Consider the following 10,589-nt stretch of genomic DNA (forward strand, 5'->3'; position numbering starts at 1 on the left):
GTCTCAAAAAAAAAAAGAAATGAAGGAATCTGTGTAGCTGCTAGTGGGTATATAAGCCATTAAAATATTTTCAGAGTGCAGCTTGGCGCCTGTAGCTCAGTGAGTAGAGCGCTGGCCACATAACCCCGAGGCTGGTGAGTTCAAGCCCAGGTCTGGCCTGCTAAACAACAATGACAACTGCAACCAAAAAATAGCTGGGCTTTGTGTTGGGCGCCTGTAGTCCCAGCTACTTGGGAGGCTGAGGAAGGAGAATTGCTTAAGCCCAAGAGTTTGAGGTTGCCATGAGCTGTGACACTATGGCATGCTATTGAGGGCAACATAGTGAGACTCTGTCTGAAAAATAAATTTTTTCATAAATTTTTTATTTATAAATTTTATACTGTTGAAATCCACTATTTATAAAGATATTTTAATACTCTTACTTTATTTTTTATTTCCAGCAGTATATATATTGCAGTACTCCTAACCTTACTTTTTTTTTTTTTTTTTTGAGACAGTCTCATTATGTGGCCCTTAGTAGAGTGCTGTGACGTCACAGCTCACAGCAACCTCAAACTCTTGGGCTTAAGCGATTCTCTTGCCTCAGCCTCCCAAGTAGCTGGGAGTACAGGCGCCTACCATAATGCCCAGCTATTTTTTTGTTGTAGTTGTCATCGTTTAGCAGGCCCAGGTCCCAGGTAAGGTTAGAACTCTTACCTTATTTTTCTATAGCAAGGTATGTATAAGGATATCATTGCAGTGGGGGGAAGGTTGTGGGTTTTTTTTTATTTTTATTTTTTTTGAGACAGAGCTTTGCTCTGTCATCCAACTGGAGTGCAGTAGGATCTTTTTTTTTTTTAAACCATTGTTTTTATTCTTCTTATTTTTATTTATTTATTTATTTTTTGCAGTTTTTGGCCAGGACCAGGTTTGAACCCACCACCTCCTGTATATGGGGCCAGCATCCTACTCTTTTGAGCCACAGGCGCCACTCCCATGCAGTAGGATCTTTATGGCTCTCTGAAACCTAAAACTCCTGGGCTAAAGTTATCCTCCTGTCTCAGCCTCCTGAGTTGCTGGGATTACTGGCACATGTCACTATGCCCAGCTAATTAAAAAAAATTTTTTTTAAGGTGGGGGTCTTGCTATTGCCCAGGCTAGTCTTAAAAGTTCTGGCCTCAACCTATTTTCCTACCTCAGCCTCCCAAAGTGGCATACCTGTGCCTGGCCCTTGTAGTGTTATGTCTAGTAGCAAAAAGAAAACATGAGAACAACATAAATGTCATCTAGCAATCAGAAAAAATGATGTGATTACATGGGCTTATCAAACTCAGGTCATTCTTATTCTCAGAGTGTTTCCTACAGCATTCTGTTTTCATTTCTTAGGTGGTATAGTTTTCCTTATCTCAAAGTGTCTTTTTTTCTTTTATTCTTTGCATTCTGTATAAACATACAGAAAAATAAAAACTAAATCAAGTGCCTCTGTTATACCTAATCTTCTAATTCTTAGAATAAATAAGGTTTTTTTAAAATTTTAGCCTTGTCCTTTCCTTCCTGCCATGAATAAGGTTTTAATGCTGAAGCACTCAGAGTAATAATGCTCATTGCTTACTAGTCTTATGAGAATCCAGTGTAAATCTTATAATGGAGAAATGGCATTTTTAAATAAGAACAATGTTGGTTGTATCATAGTTTTAGTGGAACTCTTGAAGTGGAAATACCTGTCACCTTTCATATCTTTAAAATCTCTATATTTTTTCTCCTTTAAACAGTTCGGTTTCCTGAAGATCTTGAGAATGACATTAGAACTTTCTTTCCTGAATATACCCATCAACTCTTTGGAGATGAGTAAGTAACTTAGTAAAATAAAATGTTTGCCAAATTAGTGTGGCCAAAAAGAAAAAATCATTTTTTTCTTCCAGATTGAGAAATTAGATTTTGTTTTCTGTTATTTTTTATATAATATATCTTAAAGTACTATATATTAGAATAGTATTTTTACACTGAACACCTATCTATATAATGCCTACCATTTAGTGCTATAAATGCATTATATCCTTTAGTTCTCCAATAGTACATGTTAGGATGGTAATATTATTTGCTATTTTGTTCCATGGTAGAATTGGGTAATTGCCTAAGGACATATGAATGGTTAGAATTCAGATGCAGGCACTGTGACTCTAGAGCCTGCACTCATAACTACTACTTTTTCTTTTTTTGTTCTTTTAAACTTTTGATTTTGAAAAACATTTAAATTTGCAGAGAGTTATGAGAATAGTGCAGTGAACTCCATATATCCTTTGCTTGGACTTTCTACTTAACATTTAGCCACATTTTCTCTTCTTATGAAGATATATTATACTTGGCCTCTTTGCCTACTTGCTCTAGCAGTGGAGGTCTGTTTGCTGTCTGTGACAAAAACAAAACAAAACAAAGATATATTGTTGTTATGGAACCATTTGAGAGTAAGTTGCAGGTTTATCTTGATGATCCCTTTCCCCTAAATTCTTCAGTATGTATCTTCTAAAAACAAAGGCAATACCCATTTGTAGAATTATCAAAACTCAGGAAATTTGACATTGAGACAGAATTATTTTCTAATATGTAGTCCGTGTTTCTAATTTTATGAATTGATTCCCAATAATTCTTTTTATAGCAGTTTTTCCCCATTCTTGATCGAATCCAGAATAATATTGCATTTAGTTGCCATATTTCTTCATTCTCCTGTAATCTAAAAGAGTTCTTAGCCTTTCTTTGTTTTTCATGACAGACATATTTTGTCACGTATAGGCTAGTTTTGTAGAACCCTCAGTTTGGATTAGAGTTTGACTAGTTTCTTTATGATTAAATTCAAATAATGTTTTTTTTTTTTTTGGTGACAGAATCTCATTCTGTTGCCCAGGCTAGAGTTGGCTTCCGCCTATCTCACAGCAACTTTGAATGCCTAGGCTCAAGCAGTGCTCTTATCTCAGCTTCCTGAAAAGCTTGGACAATAGGTGCCCACCACAATACCTGGCTAATCTTTTTATATTTTTGGTAGAGACAGGGTATCACCCTTGCTCAGGCTGGTCTTGAACTCCCGAGCTCAAGGGATCCTCCCCCCTTGGCCTCCTAGAGCGGTACAGTTATAGGCATGAGCTACCAAGCCTCACCCAGAATTCACTTAAAAAAAAAAAACAGCTTTAGGGCAGTGCCTGTGGCTCAGTGAGTAGGGTGCTGGCCCCATATACTGAGGGTGGTGGGTTCAAATCCAGCCCTGCCCCAGCCAAACTGCAACAAAAAATAGCTGGGCATTGTGGCAGGTGCCTGTAGTCCCAGCTACTCGGGAGGCTGAGGCAAGAGAATTGTCTAAAGCCCAAGAGCTGAAGGTTGCTGTGAGCTGTGATGCCAGGGCACTCTACTGAGGGCAACAAAGTGAGACTCTTGTCTCTAAAAATAAAAAAGCTTTATTGAAATATAATTATATACTGTATATTTCATTTATTTGCAGTATACTGTTCAGTGGTTTTTGGTACATTCAGAATTGTGTAATTATCATCACTATCAATTTTCATCATTCCCATCAAAAACCCCATAATCTATTAGCAGGCACATTCCTTCTCCTCCACCCCTCAACCCTCTGTACTAGGCATTTACATTGCTTTAGATTTACTTATTCCAGATATTTTAGAATTCACTTTTTAAAAGACTAGAAAAGGGGATAGCAAGACATAGATGTGATAGCAGGAAGCAGGGTTGGAAAAGTTAGCAGCAGCTCTACATCTACCCTTCTGAGTTCACAGAAGGGTTTAAGTATAATTAGATAGGTGCTATCAATGTTTTCAGCAGCTTCAAAAGTTGATGACAGAAATAAGTGGTAAGCTGGAAGGACTGGTCAAAGGCTAGGTCTTAGCTCCTTACCTAGGCCTGAGCCAGGTAAGCAGCTAAGATCAGCCAGCTTAGCCCGGTCCTAGTTTAATGCTGTTTTGTCTCATTTGAAATGCCAGTACTATTAATAATAACAACAGCAACAATAGCCGTAGTAGTGTTGTGTAACATTTATTGAGCACTTAAACAATATGCCAATCAATGTTGTAAGTAGTTTGCATGTTCTGACTTACTCATTTAACCCAATGTTCCTGAGTTAGGCGCCATTATAGGCGAATATTGAGGCATAGTTTCATTACAAATATTTGTTTCTTTTTTTAAAAAAATTAAAATTTGAAGTAAGTCTTGAAAGTACTAGTGAAGTTAAACTTATTTTATATGTAGGATTAATACTTTTCCATGACTCTGTAAACATTTGTATTTTATTTATTGCTTTTTTTCCATTCTAGTGAAACTGCTTTTGGTTATAAGGGTCTGAAGATCTTATTATACTATATTGCTGGCAGCCTGTCAACAATGTTCCGTGTTGAATATGCATCTAAAGTTGATGAAAACTTTGACTGTGTGGAGGTAAGAACAAAAATAAATTTATTTTTAACTGTATTTTCCAGTTGAATGTAAAACATGTTTTGAAATTTAAAGGCTTAGAGGAAGAGTGAACCTGCTATATGGCAGTTTTAAAATCACATATTCTGTGCTTAGTTATGGAGTCATTTACCTCCCGGTTATTTCAATTAATCCTGTGATCATGATCTGTTTCCTGGGTGAACCTTCTCCATAAAAACATTTATAATCAAGGGGTGGCACCTGTGGTTCAAAAGAGTAGGGCGCTGCCCCTATATGCCAGAGATGGTGGGTTCAAAAACCCAGCCCTGGCCAAAAACTGCAAAAAAACCCATTTGTACTCAGAGTTTGTTTCATTTATTTGTTTGTTTATTATTATTATTTTTTACCAATTTTTATTTTTTATTGTGGACGTGGAAATTATTTCTTTTCCTAGAACTCAAAGAAGATGGAGAGAAATATCTTAATTTTCTATTTTTACTTTATGTAGAATGTCTATTTAAATTTTTCTTGCTGCATTTCTAATCCCACAAATTTTGCTAGTATATTCTTTTATGGATAGCATCTTGAATATGTATGGCTGAGGGATATTGATTTTAGACTTTACTTCCAGACTGTGAGAGAATAAATATCTCTTGTTTTAAGCCACCAAATTTGTGGTAATTTGTTACAGCACCTACAGGAAAGTAATGTGTATTTTCGTACCAAGAAGTGGGGTGCTATATAGTAAATAACTAAAAATGTAGAAATAGTTTTTGGAAATGGGTGAGAAGCTAAAAGAATTTTGAGGTGCATGATAGAAAAAGTATAAATTGTCTTGAATAGAAATGTTGGTAGAAATGTAGACATTAAAGGCACTGCTGGCTTGGGCTTAGAACAAAGTTAGGAGTACCAGAGAGAGCATGTTTCATCTTACAAAATACATATATCATCATACACATAGTTTTGGTAGAAATTTGAACATTAAACACACCTCTGGTGAGAGCTCAGAAGGAGGTGAGGAACATGTATTTGGAAATTGGAGGAAAGGAGATCCTTGTTACGTAGAGAAAGCAAGTCTGGATACCTTTTGTCCTATAGTTATGTAAGAAGTAGAATTTGGAAGCAATGAACTTGAATATTTAACTGAGGAGATTTTTAGGTAAAGTGTTAAGGGTGTGGCCTGGTTTTTGACTTCTTATAGTAAAATGTAAGGGGAAGGAAATAAATTGCCAGAAGGCTGTTAAACAAAAAGGATCCAGGGAAATTCTTGGCCTGTCCACATTTTAGAAGACACTAAAATTAGAAGATTCACTTTCAGGAAAGTGTGCTCTGGAGAGAGCTTACAGTGTGGCAACACCATTTTGCTAGTACTGAAGAGATTAGTGATGTGACTCAGAGCTTCTCAGTCATCTCAGCAAAATGTTGGAAGAGAGATCTGGGGGAAATCTGTGGAGGAACCTCTTATCTAATGGTGTGAACCCTTATTATATACATGGTGACCCACAAGGGTTTTGAGAATCAAAACTTCATATGCAACTTGGACTGACAGGACAAAATGAAGGAAGGCTGATGAACTCCCAGAATTCCACAGGCGGGAAATAGGCTAACCTCGCTGCTCAGCTGCCAACATGTGCTACCCTTTAAAAAACAGGAAGAATCACTCTATGGCAAAGCTTTAGGCCTAGAGGGAGGGCTGCAGGCCACAGTTATTTCTAGGCCTTGAAACCTAATGGAATTTGCCATGCTGGATTTTAAAGTTGCTTGGTCTCAATGACACCTTTTTCATTCCATTTTCTACTTTTTGGAATGAAAAAATCTCTAACTTTTCCTATGCCTTTCCTACCATTGTTATTTTGGAAGTGATACATGTTTTCTAATCTCACACGTTCACAGAAGGAGAGAATTTTGTTCTATGATATATCATACCCAGAGTCTTACCTATATCTGATTTAGGTAAGTTAGATGGTGAGATTTGTGAATTTCAAGCTGGATGATATGTAAATAAGATTTTGGACTTCAGTTGATGCTATAAGGGTTGAGACTTTAAAAGGGATATTTGGATGGAATGAATGTATTTACATGTGGGATCGACATGAAACTTTGAGGGTCATAAGAAAATTATATATTTTACATGTGTTCTTTCTGGGCATTAAAATTTCATCAAGAATTACTTTACAGAGGCCAGGCACAGTGGCTGACCTAGCAGTCTGGAAGGAGGCAGGAGGGTTGCTTGAGCTCAGAAGTTCAAGATGAGCCTGAGCGAGTGATACCTTGTCTCTACTAAAAACAGAAAAATTAGCCAGGCATTGTGGTGGGTGCTTGAAGTCCTAGCTACTCAGGAGGCTGAGATAGGAGGATTGCTGAACTGAGGTTGCTGTGAGCTGGTATGATGCCATAGCACTCTAGGCTAGGGCAACAGAGTGAGACTCTGTTTCAAAGAATAAAGAAATAGAATATAAAGGAAAAAAAAGAATTACAGAGTTGAATTTTTTTAGATTAAATCCCGTTTTGTCACTGAATCATATTTTTAAAATTATAAATTACATTTTTACAGTACATAAAATCTCTTTACACTTATAAATTTAGCAAATTTTAGTACATCATCTGTCAAGTTGTTAATAATACTGTGCTACACACAGAGAATTAAAATTGGGAAAATGAAGATCTTTTTGAGTAAAACCAACTTTTTAAGGCTTTAAACTAACTTCTGACTTGACATTTTTTGCCAACAATGTCATCACCTTTTTACTTGTATGGTTAAAACCTGTTATTACTTGAACTGACTTATTTGGCCTCTTTTATTATTTCTTTTGGTTTTGTTGTGTTGTAACTATCCTGCCCAAAGTCACGCTAGTAAATCATCAAGGTTGTATTAGGAGATGATCACTTAGTGGTATTAGCTTATTACATGTATATGGCAATATCCTGATTAGAAGATGCTAGGATTATTCTGAATGGGTCCTGGTATTTGTGCTAATTACTATTTAATTTTTTTTTTTTTTTTGAGACAGAGCCTCAAGCTGTCCCCCTGGGTAGAGTGCCATGGCATCAAAGCTCACAGCAACCTCCAACTCCTGGGCTCAAGAGAGTCTCCTGCCTCAGCCTCCCAAGTAGCTGGGACCATAGGCACCCGCCACAACGCCCAGCTATTTTTTGGTTGCAGCCATCATTGTTGTTTGGCGGGCCCGGGCTGGATTCGAACCCACCACCTTAGGTGTATGTGGCTAGTGCCTTAGCTGCTTGAGCCATGGGCACTGAGCCTTTAATTTTGTTTTTTACAGTGTGTTTTTCCCCCTCCCACATTTTATGCTATGAACTCCTGATTTACTGCAGTTGATAGGAGAACTTCCCTTTAGCAAATAATCCTCTTATAGATGTAAGTACTATATTGGTAAGCTTATTAGAATTGTGTATGACACAAATTGTGTATAGCTGAAAGATATCTGAAATAATTTTTTTTCTTCTTTTTTTTTTTGAGAGAGTCTCACTTTGTCACCCTCTGTAGAGTGAGGTGCTGTCACAGCTCACAGCAATCTCTAGCTTCTGGGCTTAGGTGATTGTCTTGCCTCAGCTTCCCAAGTACCTGGGACTACAGGTGCCCACCACAACGCTGGGCTATTTTTTGTTGTTGTTGCAGTTTGGCCGAGGCCAGGTTCAAACTCACCACCCTCAGTATGTGGGGCCGGTGCCCTACTCATTGAGCCACAGGCACTCCTTTTCCTTTCCTCTCACTCTGTTACCCCAGGCTGGAGTGTCATGGTGTCAGCCTAGCTGAAGTCCTAGCTACTCAGGAGGCTGAGATAGGAGGATTGCTGAACTGAGGTTGCTGTGAGCTGGTATGATGCCATAGCACTCTAGGCTAGAGCAACAGAGTGAGACTCTGTTTCAAAGAACCGCAGACTCTTGAACTGAAGCAATTCTCCAGCCTCAGCCAACAGAGTAGCTGGGATTACAGGTCTCATCACAATGCCTGGCTAATTATTCTATTTTTTGAGTAGAGACGGGTCTTGCTCTTGCTCAGGCTGGTCTTGAACTCCTAAGCTCAAGAGATGTTCTCACCTCAGCTTCCCAAAGTGCTAGGATTGCAGATGTAAGCCACTGCACTAGGCCTTATATCATTATTCAACTTTAGTGTTAGAAATATTTTGAGTACTTCTTGGGAATTTTTTATTCATTCTTTTTCTCCCACTTCCCAGCCGTGTGTGAATTGACTGAGCTTGTCAGATAAATATTATGTAACTGAGGGCCAGCTGTGGTGGCTCACACCTGTAATCTTAGCGCTCTGGAAGGCTGAGCCAGGTGGGTTGGTTGAGGTCAGGACCAGCGCGAGCAAGATTGAGACCCTGTTTCTACTAAAAATAGAAAAATTAGCTAGGAGGTGCCTATAGTTCAGCTACTCAAGAGGTTGAGGCAGGGGGATCCCTTGAGTTTATAAGTTTGAGGTTGCTGTGAGCTAAGATGACACAACTACACTCTACCTAGGACAGCAGAGTGAGACTGTTTAAAAAAAAAAAAGTAATTGACTTTAATATTTGTTTTACTTAATGTAGTTTGTGTGCTTTGGAAATTTTTGAAATTTTGCAGATATGAAAGTGAGTTTGAGTAACATTCTAGTGGTGATTTGATATTTTAAAAAAATCTAGATAAGCTAGTGTTTAACATGGATTTATTAAAATAGGTTTTTTCTATAACTAAATATTTCTTATGGCTCAGCGCCTATAGCTCAACCGGCTAAGGCGCCAGCCACATACACCTAAGGTGGCGGGTTCGAATCCCCAGCCCGGACCTGCCAAAACAACAATGACAGCTGCAACCAAAAAATAGCCGGGCATTGTGGCGGGCGCCTGTGGTCCCAGCTACTTGGGAGGCGGAGGCAGGAGACTCGCTTGAGCCCAGGAGTTGGAGGTTGCTGTGAGCTGTAATGCCACGGCACTCTATCCAGGGGGACAGCTTGAGGCTTTGACTCAAAAAAAAAAAAAAAAAAAATATTTCTTATTAGATTGTTAAATTCTCCACAACCAAGCCCAGCTAGATATTATTAAAAATGTAGGTGATGTTTTTCCTTGAGTTGTACAAAATTCACTGTTTGAGAGTCTTTTTTTTTAATTTGTAGATGATAGTGCTGAATTGATTTCTTCCAAAGAAATTATTGACTTAGTTATTGATAAATGTTTCAAATACTATATGCAGTGAAATAGCTGTCTATTTGCATCGATATCTAATTGTTCCATTCTTGAAAATCAGGTTCAGTTAGAAGGACTGTATTGGGAGTAAGGAATCAATCTTTTCACTCTTTTTTTGGCCAGGGCTGGGTTTGAACCCACCACCTCTGGCATATGGGGCCTGTGCCCTACTCTTTTGAGCCACAGGCGCCACCCAGGAATTAATCTTTTACAATGTCTTTTTGGGGTTACTTATTTGTTTCATGGTAAAAGATCTCTTATAGTAAGTGTTTGAGCACAGACTATTGTTTCCTCTTACAACAAAGATTGGATAGTGGATATAAGGGTAATGGGCTTGCCTCTTCTCAGTTTGCAGTGAATGTTCATTCCGTAGTGGCTTCTGTGTTCTTGATACTAGGGATACAATGGCAAACAGACAGAGTCACTGCTCTCATGGAGCTTATATTCTAGCCAAGAGGAACAGTCTGTAAACAAATAGTATATAAACAAATGAAATTCAGATAGTGTTATGAAGAAACATTTTGCTGGTTTCTAAATAATAAAGGAGAGCCCAGCCATATTATAATCTGAGGAGAGAGCATACTAAGCAAAAAGACCAGCAAATGCAAAGGCTCTGAAAAAATAAGACTTCAGGCATTTTTGTAGTACAGAAGGATCACCATGGTTAAATCGTGGTGATGGAGAGATAGGAGATGACTGATGGGAATGACACAACTGGATCTTATAGGATCACATATACCTTGATAAGGTATTTGCAAGAGATAAAGAGTAGTGGTCAGTGCCTGTGGCTCAGTGGGTAGGGCGCTGGCCCCATATACCGAGGGTGGCGGGTTCAAACCCAGCCCCTGCCAAACTGCAAGAAAAAAAAATAGCTGGGTGTTGTGGCGGGCGCCGATAGTCCCAGCTACTCAGGAGGCTGAGGCAAGAGAATTGCCTAAGTCCAGGAGTTGGGGGTTACTGTGAGCTGTGTGACGCCACGGCAGCAGAGTGAGACTGTTTAAAAAAAAAAAGTAA

The 10,589-nt window shown here is 38.5% G+C and overlaps 1 protein-coding gene across 1 annotated transcript in view; it reads left to right on the top strand.

Moving 5' to 3' along the window:
- Positions 1–10,589, top strand: part of HAT1 (histone acetyltransferase 1) — a 49,100-nt gene that overhangs the window by 8,585 nt on the left and 29,926 nt on the right. Inside the window, exons 3-4 of the mRNA XM_003800871.2 lie at positions 1,752–1,827; positions 4,296–4,416. Coding sequence (XP_003800919.1) covers positions 1,752–1,827; positions 4,296–4,416 — 197 coding nt within the window. The remainder of the gene's footprint in view (positions 1–1,751; positions 1,828–4,295; positions 4,417–10,589) is intronic.

The sequence above is a fragment of the Otolemur garnettii genome, unplaced genomic scaffold (genome assembly GCF_000181295.1).
Source record: "Otolemur garnettii isolate 467f Iridium unplaced genomic scaffold, OtoGar3 scaffold00187, whole genome shotgun sequence".
NCBI classification, from domain to species: domain Eukaryota; kingdom Metazoa; phylum Chordata; class Mammalia; order Primates; family Galagidae; genus Otolemur; species Otolemur garnettii.